The 16,530-nt window shown below is 48.9% G+C and overlaps 1 protein-coding gene across 12 annotated transcripts in view; it reads right to left on the reverse strand.

Moving 5' to 3' along the window:
- The window catches only part of DTNB (dystrobrevin beta), a 148,555-nt gene that overhangs the window by 73,145 nt on the left and 58,880 nt on the right, over positions 1-16,530 (reverse strand). For 6 of the 12 annotated variants that reach the window (XR_011336830.1, XR_011336831.1, XM_069850650.1 and 3 more), the window contains exons 11-12: positions 7,595-7,720; positions 1,738-1,828 (exon numbers count right to left, since the gene is read on the reverse strand). Coding sequence is in view for 8 of the 12 variants with exons in the window: in XM_069850650.1 (XP_069706751.1) it covers positions 1,738-1,828; positions 7,595-7,720 (217 nt within the window). In the remaining 4 variants the exon portion in view is untranslated. Of the gene's footprint in view, positions 1-1,737; positions 1,829-7,594; positions 7,721-13,670; positions 13,771-16,530 lie in introns of all 12 variants that reach the window. The other 6 variants (XM_069850655.1, XM_069850654.1, XR_011336833.1 and 3 more) reach the window with 5 other exon arrangements.

Consider the following 16,530-nt stretch of genomic DNA (forward strand, 5'->3'; position numbering starts at 1 on the left):
CTGGGAAGGAGTTGAGAGCATTTATAGAACAAATATGCAATGGAAAGGTAAAGGAGGACACTGATGTTAGCAGGCTTCTCTAGCCATGCCAACACAGAACCACAGAAACTTTAGGGTTGGAAAAGCCCTCTAAGCTCATCCAGTCCAACCACTGCCCAACCCCACTATGCCAAGCAAACCACGTCCCAGACTGCTGCAGCCACATGGTTTTGAACCCCTCCAGGTATGGGGATTCCACCACTGCTCTGGGCAGCCTCCACCAGGGCTTCACCACCCTGTCACTCTGTCAGACATTTTTCCCAGTATCCAGTTTAAACCTCCCCGGCACAAATTGAGGCCATTTCCTCACATCCTATCTCTTGTTCCTCAGGAGCAGAGCTACCCCCTAGCCTGGCCCCAATCGACTTTCCAGGAGCTGCAGTGTGATGAGGTCTCCCCTCAGCCTCCTCTTCTCCTCACCACACAGCCCCAGGGCCCTCAGCCACTCCCAGAACCCCTGGGCTCCAGACCCTTCACCAGCTCCGTTCCCCTCCTCTGAATGGACTCCAGCCCCTCAATGTCCACCATGCAGCAGGACAAACATTCTGCTGCTGTGGTAAGAAGCTTGGGAGATGCGTTGCTGCTGCTGGAGGCTGTGGAAGACAAGGGCTCCACCTGAAATGGTGCATGGATGGATAATAATGTCTTGCATAAGCGATCATGCAGAGCAGCAACGAGGGAGATGCTGGCACACTCTGTTCACAGCTGCTACAGCGGCCCTGAGGATGTGCAGCTTCCACAGATGGAGTGTGTGACAAGTTTTGGGGTCTTTGTCCAGCCAAGCTGCACCCAAACCAGGTGGAAAATGGTGCTGTAAAACGGCAGCCACAACTGGAGGGAGATGTGCTGTCGCTCGGCACCTGGGGAAGGCTCCTCCTGCAATCACTGCTCTCCCTCAACACAGAGAAACCATGCAGGTAGATTGCAATTACTGCACTGGATTTCAGTGAATTCCTAATTGCCGTGATCTCCTACAGCGATTTGCTGTTTATTTGGTGTTTATTTTTACTGATTTAAAATGGCTTGGGTGTTTCTTTTAGTTCCTCCTATTACAAGAGGCTGTAAACATAAAGATTACTGCCTTTCTTTCTCTCAGACTCCTTCCCTCTGGAACAAATACACTCTGTAACGTTTGTTCCAGGATTTGTTTTCCTCAAGTATCTACCCGTCTCTTAAACGCCATCAGGTATGGAGACTCCACCACTACTCTGGGCAGCTTCTGCCACTGCTGAGAACCCTTTCCATGAAGAAATTGTTCCTGCTGTCCAATTTGAACCTGCCCTGGTGTAACTTAAGGCCATTTCCTCTCATCCTATCGCCTGTCACTTGGGAGAAGAGACCAGCACCCACCTCTCTCCAACCTCCTTTCCCAGAGCTGCAGAGAGTGATAAGTTCTCCCCTCAGCTTCCTCTCCTCCAGGCTGAACAACCCCAGGGCCCTCAGCTGCTCCCAGAACCCCTGGGCTCCAGACCCTTCCCTAGCTCCATTCCCCTTCTCTGGACGCACTCCAGGTCCCCAGTGTCTTTCGTACAATGAGGGGCCCAAAACTGAACCCAGTCTTCGAGGTGCCGCTTCACCAACGTTGAATAAATAGAACGCAACACCTTCCCACAGCTATTAACACAAAGCAACTAATTAGAGGCTGATAAACACCTTCCGCACTCCCCGGTGGGTGAAGAGGGGTGGATGTTCACTTACTGCACTTCCAGCTTCGGCAGCCAGCCGGGCAGCGTAGCGGGCGATCAGCCGGTGCTCCTCATCCAGCCGGCCAGGGCTGTCCAGGACACTGCTGGGGAAAAGCCAAAACACCCGGTCAGTGCCCACCACCTCAGGGTCCTGCTTGTACCAGAGGATGGCAGAGAAAAGGGTGCGTTACTGCAAAGAGATGGTGATGTGAAACAAGAGTCACACTGGAAATAACCTAGATTGTTCCCTTTTTTATTCCACTTGCAAGAAGGGTTGAGCTCCAGACTTTCTGGCCAGTAGCATCTCCTCCAGCAGCCACAAACTCTGTTTTGAAATGATTAAAATAATTCCTTTTCAACAATTCAGATAAACACACCATTAGGAAAACATTCACTTGTTTTTAAGCAGCTTTTCTGCAAGTGATTTTGGTTTCCTTAGGCTAAATCTAAGAGGGGTTTGTGAAGTGATAAAGGAGAAAAGCTTTGTCCTCAGGAGATGTAGGATGACAAATACCAAAGTCACAGAGTCATGGAATCATTAAGGTTGGAGAAGTCCTCTAAGCTTAGCCAGTCCAACTGTCAGCCCAACCCCACCATGCCAACTAAACCATGTCCCAAGGTGCCTCGGCCACATGGTTTTTTAACTTCTCCAGGGATGGGGACTCCACCACTGCCCTGGGCAGCCTCTGCCTGGGCTCAGCCAGGATGATTTCCAGCAGAACGAGCTGGGGGAACCATGCTGACCTGAGAAAACAACATCAATTGAAATGCCAATAGTCCAATGTGAGTCAGCCTGACAGCCCCAAACGTTCCAGCCTTGGTCCCTCACCCATCAGCTGGCAGTGGGTGAAACAGCTCTGGCTGCCTTGGGCTCCCTCACACAGAGGCTGCTGCTCTTGGAAGTGCTGCTGAAAGGGATATCGGAAAATATTTCCCATGACCATCAGTAACAGTGACAGCACCAGGAGGTGAGAGAAGAAAGGACCACGGAATTGTGAAACAGGAAAAACAGAACCAGCAAAGGAGAAAGAATCCCAGGATTAGGAAGGGAAAGGCAACACCTGGATCTTTCTCACATTAACACCAACATCGTGCCCTCTCTGGGTGTTCAACAGGATGATCTTAGAGGTCTTTCCCAACCTTAATGACTCTATTATTGTCATTCATATAGTTAATTCAGTCTAGTAATCCAGTCAGTGCCTGGAGCACTAGATCAGTTCCTGGTATCACAAGTAATCTCCTTTTTAACAGTAACAGGGGGCAAACGATCATTTTCAAGTTGGATTAGTTGAAACCAGCCACCAGTAAGATCTGTTGCCAGCTTAGTTTTGGTGGCTCAGTGACCTTGCCACAAAGAATCAGAAGTGAAAAACCAAATGAGAGAGCAACTTTTAAAGCCAAACCATTCCATAGTCGCTGCTGTCCTTCTCTGCACAGTGACATCTCCCTAGAGCCTCCCTCTAAAAGGAAGCCACAGAATCAGATAAACCATACAGGAGGTAACCCAACCAGGACTAATACGGACATGAGCAATGCGCTTAATGTTGCAACACCGCCTTCCAAATGCCGTCCTTGATGTTTCCTGTGGGATTCACAGGGACTGCGCTGACAGCCACCAACAACGCGGCCCCGCTCCTGCACGTGGAGATTTGGGAGCAGTAGCCTGGCACAGACAATACAACATGCACAGTGCCCGGCAAGAACTACTTGTGGTCCACATCGCCACCTCACAGGATAATTTATATTTCTTCATGCTTAATTTTACAGATTTATATTTATCTTGGCTAAAGAACCAAACCTCCATTGTATGTAATTATTTAAAAGTGTACATTTATTCTCTGTTTTGGAACACTGAATTCAACCCCTTGAACTCTTTTGTGACTCTGAGTCTGACAAAGAACGTGGCTGAGGTGGCACAGAAACATTCAACTGAATTTAATCACCTATGATTTACCCAGATGGGGCCATGATTGGCATAAAACGCGCTATGACATCTCGTGTTTGGCCTGCAGGATAATAACCTGAGATATCCAACGGCACAGGAGGGAGCTGGTGCAAGGAGAGCTAAACCAGAGGGAAAACAGATGGAAGAGAAAAAAAAAATGGAGTCTTTATGCAAGGCTTGATGAACTCCTCACACACCTTCACGTGAATCCACTCTCTGATTAGTTTTTTGTTGAGGGAGCACAACCTTCCCCACCCCCTTGCTGCAGCTGGTATTGGTTTTGCTCAGTTTCCCTCCACAATTTGGTCTGTATGAGGGTTTTCCCACCTTTCTAGGAATGCAGATCCTTCCATCCCCTCCACTCTTTCCAGAAGTTGGTATCTCCTAACATCTCTCCACCTGCTGGCACTATCACCTCTTGTCTAAGCGAATTAGACTGTAGTTTTGAGGATCATAGGATCATGGAATGGTTTGGGTTGGAAGGGAAACAAAGCCCATCCAGTTTCACACCCTGCCATGGGCAGGGACACATCCCACTGCATAAGGGTGTTCAAAGCCCCATCCAACCTGGCCTTGAACATCTCTAGCGATGGGGCAGCCACCACTTCTCTGGGAAACCTGGTCAGTGCTGTCACTGACAGTTTCTGACTTCCTCGAAGAAACCTGGTAACTAAAAAGAAAGCTTTTGTGTTTGCTTTTAGAAATGTTTTACATGTGAGGAGGAAGCAGAGCTCAAGCACATCTCCTGCCCCTCCTGTGTGTCCTTTCACATAAACCAGTTTGAACACACGAACCACTACTGCAGCCTTCAGCTCCGCTGGACCAATGAAGGGGGCATCCCACGCCCTACAAACCACTAAATTCTCTACCAAGAAAACTCACTTCATCATAGGTTTAATTGCAGAGGATTCCTCCCCTGACTGTCCATCGTTACAGGAGCCCTGTGGAGCTGCCTGCCCTGTGGGCCCACAGCAGCTCTGCAGGTTGTGAACCTGCCTGAGCACCTGCCTCAGCACCAGGGCTGCTTCTGCAGAGAGGTCCTGGACCACAAACCACAGATAGTGACTCAGGAAGAACAGGAAAAGCAGAAAATGAGAAGAATAAAGTCTGGCTTAAGCCCAGAGCTCAAGAGGAGGAGGGTGCTCAAGGGAGAGGCCAGGGATTTTCATAGCAGTAGAATTCTGGAAATATGATAGCACTGGCACAGGCGCTTTCTCAGGGAGCACAGGGTTAGGACAAGGGGGAACAGTTTGAAGCTGCAAGAAGGGATACTGAGAAGAGATCTTAGGAAGAAATGTTTCCCTGTGAGGGTGGGGAGGCCTCGGCCCAGGTTGCCCAGAGCAGTGGTGGCTGCCCCATCCCTGGAGGTGTTGAAGGTCAGGCTGGATGGGCCTTGAGCAACCTGATACAGTGGGAGGTGTCCCTGCCCATGGCTGGGGTTGGAACTGGATGGGCTTTGAGGTCCCTTCCAACCCAAACCACTCTATGATTCTATGGCTATTCTTGCTGCAGCACCATCCTGGAGGGCCACGTATCCTGGGTGTCAACTGATGGTGAGCCAAGATTAAGGATCTTATGGACACAACATCTTTAAGAAAAGTGATTGTTTTCCTTTCATTCTCCTTTAAAATCAGGAGTTCTGCAGAGAATGGCAGCTTCAGAGAGTTGGGAATTTAAAGGAGAGCAAATCACCCCAGCCAAGCAGCTGACCACCCACTCATCCACCTAGATCCACTAACCAAAAGCAAACCACACAAACCCTGTGGCCAGCTGTCATGGAATCACAGAATGGTTTGGGTTGGAAAGGACTTCAAAGGCAATCGGATCATCTACGTGACCTCCTCTGGACTTGCTCCAACAAATCCACGTCCTTCCTGTCTTCTGTGGTAAAAGCAGAACCACAATACATAAAAATAATGACACGTCAGCCAGGGGCACTTAATTTTTCTGGCAAAAAGTGGAGCTGAAATGGAGACTTCCTGGGAGCTGGGGACAAGCACACTCGCTGACGGATGGGGAACATAAGCTAGGAATGCTGAGACTAAGAAACAGGTAACAAACAGCTGTCCAAGTAATAAAGCACAACTCATCAGCTCCCTAAGCCTTCCAGCTGTACACGGTACAACTCGCTGCGCTCAGCAGCTCTCAGTGCCCAGAGCATGGCCTTTAGAGTGGGGACTTCCTATTATGTCTTTGAAAAGCACTTACCGCTTTGGCTTGCTACCACAATAATGCAGTAGGAAAAAAAGAACAGTATCTTATAAGATAAATGAAGTCCCCTGAGCCCCGTTTGCTGTGTTCCTTATGTATCTTCAATGGACTTTTTGGTTGGAGGACATCAGTGAATTAAATAACCCTTAATAAGATGAAAAATCTCAGGGATGCAGTGAGCCATGACAGAAAGGTTCTCAGAGTTAGGCTGAAAGATGTGAAAAGATGCTGGGTGATAAATTGCAAAGGTAAGGGATGGGAAGTGGAGGAAAGACAAGTTCATATTAGAAGTAGTGCTCTCTTAAATAGCAATTGCAATTAATCACTGGGACATATTGTCAATGAAATGAAGGCTTCTCCACCATGGTGTTCTCTAAAAGCTACATCTTTAAGGAAATAAGGTCTTAGGTTCAGTACAGGGATGAATGGGATTGTATAGGGTAGAGTAAGAGTAGAGTAAAGTAGATTAATTTCAGTAGGAAGGGACCTGCAAGCATCATAGAATGATGGAATGGTTTGGATGGAAAGGGACCTCAAAGCCCATCCAGTCCCAACCCCAGCCATGGGCAGGGACACCTCACACTGGATCAGGTTGCTCAAAGCCCCATCCAACCTGGCCTTGAACACCTCCAGGGATGGGGCAGCCACCACTGCTCTGGGCAACCTGGGCCAGGGCCTTCCCACCCTCAGAGGAAAACTTTTCTTCCTAAGATCTCATCTCAATCTCCCTTCTTTTGGGATGATCTGGTCCAACTGCCTGACCACTTCAGGGCTAACCAAAACCAAAGTATGTTATTAAGGGCATTGCCCAAACACCTCTTAGATGCCCAAATGCCTGGACATGGGTGTGAGAAGTCACAGAAGATGCTCTGATGGTCTCTTCTGGTCCCAAAGGCTGCACTGCACTGGCAGGACAGGGGCCATGAGGAGCACAAGAACAGCATGTGGGCCAGAACAGCATCTAGTACCTTGTCTCCAACAACAGCCAGAAGTAGACACAAACAGAAGAGCGGAAGAGAGAGAAACAGTGATGGTTGCTACAGGGAACACTCTAAGTACATGAGATCCGCTGTTACCTTCATCAGTTTAAAACACAGATCGTTTGCTGGTGAGCCCTGGAGATCTGCCTACAGCCTGCCCGAAGCAGACAGATTTGTTATTATATGAGATGCGGGTTGAAGATCAAAAGAGGCAACAGTAGAGCATGGATTTTGTCAGTCTCTCGAGCTGACATGGCAGGCACTATGGACAATGAAACCAGGACTGAAATGATGTTCTTTGTGCTTGGCTGCTTCTAGCAGCAGACCTTAGAACAGCTTTCCCGTACTGAAAGGGGCTTCAGGAAAGCTGAGGAGGGGCTCTTGACCAGAGAGTGCAGGGACAAGACAAGGGGAATGGTTTTCAGCTGCAAGAGGGGAGATTGAGATGAGATATGGGGAAGAAATGTTCTCCTGTGAGGCTGGGGAGGCCCTGGCCCAGGTTGCCCAGAGAAGTGGTGGCTGCCCCATTCCTGGAGGTGTTCAAGGCCAGGTTGGATGGGGCTTGGAGCCACCTGATCCAGTGGGAGGTGTCCCTGCCCATGGCAGGGGATGGAACTGGGTGGGCTTTGAGGTCGCTTCCCACTCAAACCATTTCTTGAGTCTATGATTTGCCAACAGAGGCCAAATGTGTTTGATGGGTATATCCCCCACCATGGGAAGCAGCGTTACCGTACCCGTTGCTGCTCCGGGAAGGCTTTCCTAACGCTAACCGCACGCCGCTCTGCAGCCGGCTCACGTAGGCTGCTATCAGGGCGTGCTCGTCGGCTAATCGGCCGGCTGGATCCGGGAGGCACCGGGACCTGGCAGCAACGGAGGCAAAAGAGAGCAAACAAAACACAACATAAATACAAAGCAAAAAAAAAAAAAAGAATGGATGTTAACAAAACAAACAGGTACAAATTAAAGCAAACAGAGGAGAAATTAAAAATGTAAATGAGTTTCTGCCAGTGGGATGAAATGGATTCTTCCTGCAGCTACAGCGTAAAACACAGGTTAGGGAAACATCAGGGTATGTAACCACACCATGAATAGAGCTGGGGCCCTTCCTTGTGCTCTGGCAGAGTGGGACTGCCTGGAGCAAGGTGGCCCAAAGCTTCAGGCAGGTTGGCCTGCGGCAGTGTCGTTCCCACGCAGATCCAGGGGCTGCAGGGAGCCCGTGGGAAGAGCCAGCTGAGCAGAGGCAGGGCCAGTGGGGTTGGGGCTGGAGCAGAACCCGCTCCTCTGCCATCAAATCGCTCTCAACTCCGCTCCCACCCTGGGCTGCAGTTGTATCGCGACGTTGAAAATCAGAACTGAAGGCATCTGGCCTCTTCTCTTTCTCTCATAACGATACATGAAAATTTCAGGAAAGTGATAAAAAACTACAGAATCGGCGGTTTGTATCAACAGAACCACGCTCTAACAGGGAACCGTGAAACAGCATTTGGTCTTTTTGTTTTGAGGCCTCATAACAATAAAGCTGTGATTGCCTTGAACATTTCTATGAACAGATTGATGCAATACTTGTCAGAAGTAGCCCCTCACAAGTTAAATCATGCTGGCTTGTGACACTGGCAGCTGAGAAACCCTGAGAGACCCAAGCAGATTGGTCTGGTTTGATCCCAGGAATTGCATAAAAAGGCAGCAGCGTTTTCTCCACACCAGCTCTGCTCTGTCTGGTTTGCCTCCCAACCTGGTGCAGCTTCACCTGCAGGAACCTGGCTGCTGTCCCACCACGTGGAACTGTTCTGGGGTTGACAGCCCCACTCCCTGCAGAGGGGACAAACAGTTCTGTGCAGCCAGGAGATCAGATTGCTATCTAAAAAAATATTCTTAGAATCATAGGATCATAGAATCACTTGGTTGGAAAACACCTTTGAGATCATCAAGTCCAACCATACCTGTTCACTACTAAACCAGATCTCTGAGCACCTCATCTATGAAGCTTTTAAACATCTCCAGGGATGGGGACTCCACCACTACCCTGGGCAGCCTCTGCCAGTGCCCGAGAACCCTTTCCATGAAAAAATTGTTCCTGATGTCTAATCTGAACCTGCCTTGGCACATCATGAGGCCATTTCCTCTCATCCTATTCCCTGTCACTTGGGAGAAGAGACCAGCACCCACCTTGCTACAGCCTCCTTTCAGGTCGTTGTAGACAGTGATGAGGTCTCCCCTCAGCCTCCTTTTCTCCAGGCTAAGCAACCCCAGTGCCCTCAGATGCTCCTCATAAGGCTTGTTTTCCAGACCCTTCCCCAGCTCTGTTCCCCTTCTCCAGATATGTTCCAGCCCCTCAATGTCTATCTTGGAGTGAGGGACCCAGAACTGAACCCAGGATTCAAGCTATGGCCTCACCAGTGCCAAGTACAGCGGGACGATCACTTCCCTGCTCCTGCTGGCCACACTTTCTGATACCTGGGCACAGGTATCACTATTATTATCACTATATGTAACAAGTATCGCTATTATTTTAGCATAAAATGCACTTCTTTCTAAAATACGAGCGTAGGAGAAATCACATTTATCATTTCCATGTTGGATATTCCAGTTGCTTTATCTCTTTCTAAAGTGCAGTTAATTCCTTTCCTCACATGCCCAGGAAGGTTTTGTTTCAGCAGCTCTTACAAACACAGCATTTATTGCTTTTAGCATCAATCTTCTGATCCTACAGAAAGAGAATTCACATTTTTTAGACAGCCAAGCTCTTTTCTGCCCTGTTAACGTGTAGCAACACATCAGGAACGCCTGCCAGGACCTGAGTGAGACCTATGAAAAAGAGAGAGAAAGTAATTACCCACGGCAGCCCCTCCAGGCAAGGAGCAACCTTTGCAACCGAGGGTCTGTTGTAAGACAGAGAGTTCCCCACCAACTGCTGCGCGAGGGAATTTTGAAGCGATCTGCACTTTGTGAGCCTGACTGCTGGCAAGCACTGAAAAGCTTCATTTCAGATCTGCTTTGTAGCAAGCATATCGCAAGCACAACGCATGTTCCAATTCCTTTTTCACTGCAACCGATTGCACAGGCTCTTCAGGAAAGGAAATGCCCAGCAAAAAGGACTCCATCTTTAACTCAACATGGGAACAGTGTCAACAGCACTCAGCTCTCCTGGGGTTGGGACAAAAATAAGAGTTAGATCCTTCCTGGCACATATCTGGTTTGCCATTGGAGGAGTCTTTATCAGCGAGTGCTGGGGTAGAATCACGGAATGGTTTTAGTTGGAAAGGACCTTAAAGATCATCCGGTTCCACCCCCCCGCCATAGGGAAGGGGGGAATGGTTTGAAGCTGAAAGAGGGGAGACTGAGATGAGATCTTAGGCAGAAACGTTTTCCTGTGAGGGTGGAGAGGCCCTGGCCCAGGTTACCCAGAGAACTCGTGGCTGCCCCATCCCTGGAGGTGTTCAAGGCCAGGTTGGATGGGATTTTGGTCAATCTGATCTAGTGGGAGGTGGCCCTGCCCACATCAGGGGGCTGGAACTGGACAAGCTTTAAGGTCTCTCCCAAGCCAAACCATTCCATGATTTCCAGCTGGGAACACAGGTGCCTGGTGGTGCCCCAGTCCACTCGAGGACATTGCTCTCCAGCCTTCCTGGAGCTCTTTTCAGTACTGGAAGGCTGCTACAAGGTCTCCCATAGCTTTGTCCTTCACCCAGCTTCCCCCAGCCCTGCTGCACCACAGAACCATGGTACAGCTTTTGGTCACCGGCCACCCAGTTACAGGTCTCACGGACACTCGCGTGTGTTGTTTAGAACAATTTCTCCCCTCTGGCCTCAGTAATTGCAGTTCTGATCCTCTCTGCTCCATTCTTTTTTCTGTACTCATTTGTACAAGGCAATCACGGACTAGCCCAAGCCAATTGTGAACTGGGATAGAATCTGCTAATTAATTTTAAGCAAAACGAACATAAAAAAACCTTTGGGATCACTTCTCCACGTTGCTCGAGCCGTATCCGTAGTGAACACTACGTGGACGTCTACTCTCCTGTTGAAGTAGTTTAATCTAACACAATTAGATACACTCTTTAATTCAAGGAAAATCAGAATTGTTCTACCGGTTAGTAATTTCATTTACTGGAACTGTGATATGGAAAGGATCTCCGGAAGTCTTCAGTCCACACTTCTCCTCAAAAAGGGATCAAAGAGATGAGATAGCAGATGTTTTCCTAAGCTGTCCCTAGAAAATGTGCTGCTACACTGCAGGAGCTGCTCTGAAGGGGATCTGCAGAACTCAACAAAATTCTAGACCTACAGTTCCCATCGCTCATCTGAAATCTCCACTGCTGAGAACTGAACCCGGTGCTTCTGTCTGCTCCCCAGGTGGACAACGAGCCCTCTCACCAGCCCCTTCCCCATGAGAACCACTGGCAGAACTCTGCCAAAGCAGAAGACTTCTTCTCTGAAAGGTCAAGTGGTCAATACCACTGTCTGCTTCAGGACTTGCCATGTGTCTACAGCCATCCCAGCACCACTGTCCAAAAGTCAAGACAGGACATCAGGGGGCATCCACTGCTACGGAGCCATCATCTGAATCATCCTAGGCATAGCGCTCCTCTTAATACAAACCCCGATCATATCGCCATCTCCTTTTGTGTGGGAATTTTGGTGATTTGCATCCCAGTTGTTCTCTGCTTCTCTCTTATTTTCACAGTCACAGAATGGTTTTGGTTGGAAAAGACCTTTAAGATCAAGCCCAACCATCAATCCAGCCCTGCTAAGGGTGCCACCAGACCATGTCACCAAGTACATCTACTCATCTTTTAAACACCTCTAGGGATGGGGACTCAACCACATCCCTGGACAGCCTCTGCCAGTGCTTTACAATCATTTCAGTAAAGAAATTCCTCCTAATCCAACCTAAATCTCCTCCTGGTGCATTTTGAGGCCATTTCCCCTTATCCTGTCACTGGCTACCAGGGAGAAGAGACCAAATCCTACCTTGCTACAACCTCCTTTCAGACAGCTGCATACAGCAATGAGGTCTCCCCTCAGCCTCATCTTCTCCAGACTAAACAGACCCAGCACCTTCAGCCACTCCTCACAAGCCTTGTGCTCTGAACCCTTCTCCAGCTCCGTTCCCCTCCTCTGGACATGCTCCAGGCCCTCAATATCCTTCTTCGAGTGTGGGGTCCAAAACTGAACGAAGTATCCGAGGTGCCTATTTTCTGCCTCTCGAAGCTACCTTTATTAATTTCACCTAATTGATCTACAGGAGCATTCTTAGAGGCTTGCACTCTGAAGAGTCTCCAGGCCCTCCCTTGCACAGCATTGGTATGGAACTCACATGCACATCTTCCCTACTTCACCGTGCAAGCTGCCAAGGAATAAATGGAGTAATGCTGAGCTGGGAGCAGACCTCGTGGAATCCCACCTGATGCGTGCTACCTCTGTTGAGGGAAAATATTGATATTTTCTTTCTCTGACTGCAATTTTTCAACTCTCATTGCACCCACACACCAGCAGTCCCCACCAGTCCACATCTACCTGCTTTATGTATGAAAACACCATACGGGAGAGTGTCAGAGGCTTTAGGAGTCAATGCATTTTAAATGAGTGTTTCTCGCTCCATCAACAGGATGCCCACCTGGGAAGGACCACCCTGTTCCCATTCCTGGAAATGATTTGCTCTCAACACAGTTAAGTCCACTATTTTTCTTCCCTATTCCTCTATATGGCTACAGACTGATGTCTTCGAAAACCCAAAGGTATCCCTTCCACTTTCAGACATGTGTTGCTGAGACCCTGAGCAACCTGATCCAGTGGGAGGTGTCCCTGCCCATGGCAGGGGGTTGGAACTGGATGGGCTTTCAGGTCCCTTCCAACCCAAACCACTCCATGATCACTATGATTTCAGCAAAAATACTTCTTTATATGGTCTGGGACCAGAAAAAAAAGCAATGTTGACTCTTGACACCAGAACGCCACGCCTTTTTTTTTTCCCTGATTAAAATAGAAGAGGTTGTTCCCTGATAGTGTGTGCAGGACAAGGTCCACAGCCTGCAGTGACTGTGCCAGGGAAGGGTGGCCAGCGGGGGAACAGGGACTCTTCAGAGGGTTCTGCTGCAGATGCAGCCACAGCTGTAGAATCCTAGAATCACAGACTGGTTTTGAGTGGGAAAGGATCTTAAAGCCTACTCAGTTCCAACCCCTTCCCACTGCATCAGGTTGCTCCAAGCCCCATCCAACCTGGCCTTGAACACCTCCAGGGATGGGGCAGCCACCACTTCTCTGGGAAACCTGGGCCAGAGCCTCCCCACCTGCACAGGAAAACATTTCTGCCTAAGATCTCATCTCAGTCTCCCCTCTTGCAGCTCAGAACTCTTCCCTCTTCTCCTATCCCTGCACTCCCTGATCAAGAGCCCCTCCCCATCTTTCCTGGATCCTTCTTCAGTACTGGGAGGCTGCTCTAAGCAATCCCCACAGCCTTCTCTTCTCCAGGCTGAACAACCCCTACTCTCTCAGCCTGTCCTTGTACAGGAGGTGCTCCAGCCCTCAGATCATCTCTGTGGCCTCCTCTGGACTGATTCGCTCCAACAGATCCATGTCCTTCCTGCACTGAGGGCTCCAGAACTGGATGCAGAACTCCAGGTGGGATCTCACCAGAGCAGAGCAAAGGGGGAGAATCCCCTCCCTGGCCCTGCTGGTCCCACTGCTTTGGATGCAGCCCAGGTTTTAGACAAAGCCTACCCTGATCAGACTCGGGCAGGCGTAGGTAGCCACCACAAGTAGGTGTTTTGCAATGAACAAAGGCACTAAGCAGAGTCCAAGTGACAATACCTTTGGAGAGAAGTGTTTGGGTCCCACTGCGAGCCTCAGGCACATCCCCAGGGGCTTGTTATGGAGAAGCATGCGTTCTGCAAGCTGAGGGCCTGAGGAGCTGGAAGGATGGAGGCAAACATTACTACCTGAGCCTAAGGCAGCTGGCCCCTTACCCCCAGGTCCAGGAAGAGATAAATACCCCGTTCCTTCTTTGCAATCAGCAAGTATGGAGAGAAGCAGCGTCTTGCCTTGAACTCTCAAAGAATCTGCTAAATGAAGTAATCTTTCGTGACAGGATTCTGAAAGTGGGATCCTTGAAGAGGGATGGGCAGGATCTGGGTAAGGGATAGGAACTAATGTGGGTACTGTGATCACAGAGTATAGCATCTACCGTGTACTTGCTGCCTATGAGTTCTCACGATGTCTGACAAAACATGACATTTAAAACTAAGATTTCAGCTTTCTAAAGATACATTCTGATCTGGTCTACTGCCATTCTACACTTCTGTGAACGTATTGCCTCTCAGGAAGAGCAAATTGTGGACAAAGGATAACAACTAGGATCATTTTGCAGAATCAGGTCATTTCTTTGGAATATATTCCAAACTTACACCAACTTCAACGGGACTGAAGGCACTCTCAGCAAGTTTGCTGATGACACCAAGCTGTGTGGCATGGTTGACACACTGGAGGGAGGGGATGGCATCCAGAGAGACCTGGAGAGGCTGGAGAGGCAGGGCTGTGTGAACTTCACAGAGTTCAACAAGGCCAAGGGCAAGATCCTGCACCCAGGTTGGGGCAATCCCAAGCACAAATCCAGCCTGGGTGGAGGATGGATTGGGAGCAGCCCTGAGGAGAAGGACTTGGGGTGCTCGGGGATGAGAGGCTCAACATGATCCAGCAACGTGCCAGAAAGCCAAACTGTGTCCTGGGCTGCATCCAAAGCAGTGGGACCAGCAGGGCCAGGGAGGGGATTCTGCCCCCCTGCTCTGCTCTGGCGAGATGTATGAAGCGGTGGTCTCCACATGCACTCCAAATCAGGAGGTAAACTGATGAGTGAGTGCTGCATGAAGGGGGCACATGGGGAAACCAAGAGCAGAATTTGACTTAGTGACTTGCTGCTTGCAAAGTCACCTAAGCATCTGCTACTTGTCACCACAGGTGACAGCATGAAATTCTTGTACCCTTAAACTCCTGAAAACGTAGAGATGTCATCATAATCTAATTAGTCTTTAGTGTAAACACTGCTTTATCGACCAATACCTACGTACCATAAGCTGTTGTTTTTCTTGGAATCATAGAATTGTGGAATGGTTTGGGTTGCAAGGGACCATTAAAGTCCATCCAGTTCCACCCCCCTCCCATAGGCAGGGACACCTCCCACTGGATCAGGTTGCTCCAAGCCCCATCCAGCCTGGCCTTCAACACCGCCAAGGATGGGGCAGCCATCGCTTCTCTGGGCAACCTGGCCCAGGGCCTCCCCACCCTCACAGGAAAACATTTTTTTGTAAGATCTCATCTCAATCTCCCTTCTTTCAACTGACAGCCCTTCCCCCTCATCCCTGCCCTCCCTGATCAAGACCCACCCCCTCCACCGCAGCTCTCCTGTAGTCCCCCTTTCCCTTTGTTATCCCATACAAGAACGCCGTTTCACCATTCCTAGTCTCAGCAGGGCATTGTAAGGTCTACATGGCCAAGAAAACCATCTGAAGGGTCAAGTCATAACATCCAGCCCTCTTCTTACTTTGGATTTGTGCTTGATACGGTATTTTCCCAGCATTTTCTGTAGTGTCCCCACTCTCAAATCAAGGGAACAGGTAGGTGAGGTCCTGCTCATGGACGAACAGAAGCAAAGCTGGCAGATTATGACCTGAAAGAAGCATCCTGAATGAGTTTCTGGATATTGTCATGGGAAAAACAAAGAAGTAGTGTTTTGTCAGGTAAAATCTACCTGAGTATCAATGCTGGTACTTGGCAATAAAGCCAATACTCATTTAATCTTCTCATTTGCTCATTTAGTAATAAATGTGTTTGAAATACATCAGGAACTGAAAAACGTATCTGTGAGGATTCCTCACCTCCTCCATCAGGGACCATCCTGCAGAGTATTCGGCACTGAGCTTATATTCCCTACGAGCCCGTCTCCCAGAATTTACAAAGAAGAAACATGGAGACCATTGCTGTGGCTAATCTGGACTGAGGTTTCACTCTGTGCTCATTCTTCCAGATCAGACATGATTTTTACAGATATCACAGTGGAACCCCAGCATTGCTGAGGTTTAAGACGACTTTTGGGATCATTGAGTCCAACTCTTAACCTCATACTGCCAACCCATCACTGAACCCTGTCTCTGAGCACCATATCCACACGGCTTTTAAATCCCTCCAGCAGAGACAATCTGGGAGAGAAAGAAATCTCCGAGCGGAGAGGAGCAGAAGAATGAATCGTTCCTGGGACAACATTATTCTATGGGATGAAAAGGCCCTTCTCATGCCCACTGACGAGCACAGAAACCAATCCTGTACTGGAAAAAGGTGAATTGCTGGTGAGCCAGAACTCGACAGGGTGGCATCAGGAACTCTCCCTACCAGACAAGTCAATCATAAAATCACAGAAGGTGAGATGGACTTGATGATGTGAAATCAGAGATTTTTTTACAACATGAATTATCCAATTAAGATTACAAAACTGGGTAAAACAAAGAAGTAGAAACTAAGGAATGAGGTGGATCATCACCCAAGGTAACTGTTACTGCTGAGTCAGAGCTGACAAACAGTTGTAATTCTCCATTCTTGAAGACCTTTTATGCAAGATGATGAGAAGGTGGCAGGAGAACCTCACAGACATCGCTAGTCAGGCAATGCTTCACGCTTGTTC

Source organism: Phaenicophaeus curvirostris, chromosome 2 (genome assembly GCF_032191515.1).
Source record: "Phaenicophaeus curvirostris isolate KB17595 chromosome 2, BPBGC_Pcur_1.0, whole genome shotgun sequence".
Lineage (NCBI taxonomy): Eukaryota > Metazoa > Chordata > Aves > Cuculiformes > Cuculidae > Phaenicophaeus > Phaenicophaeus curvirostris.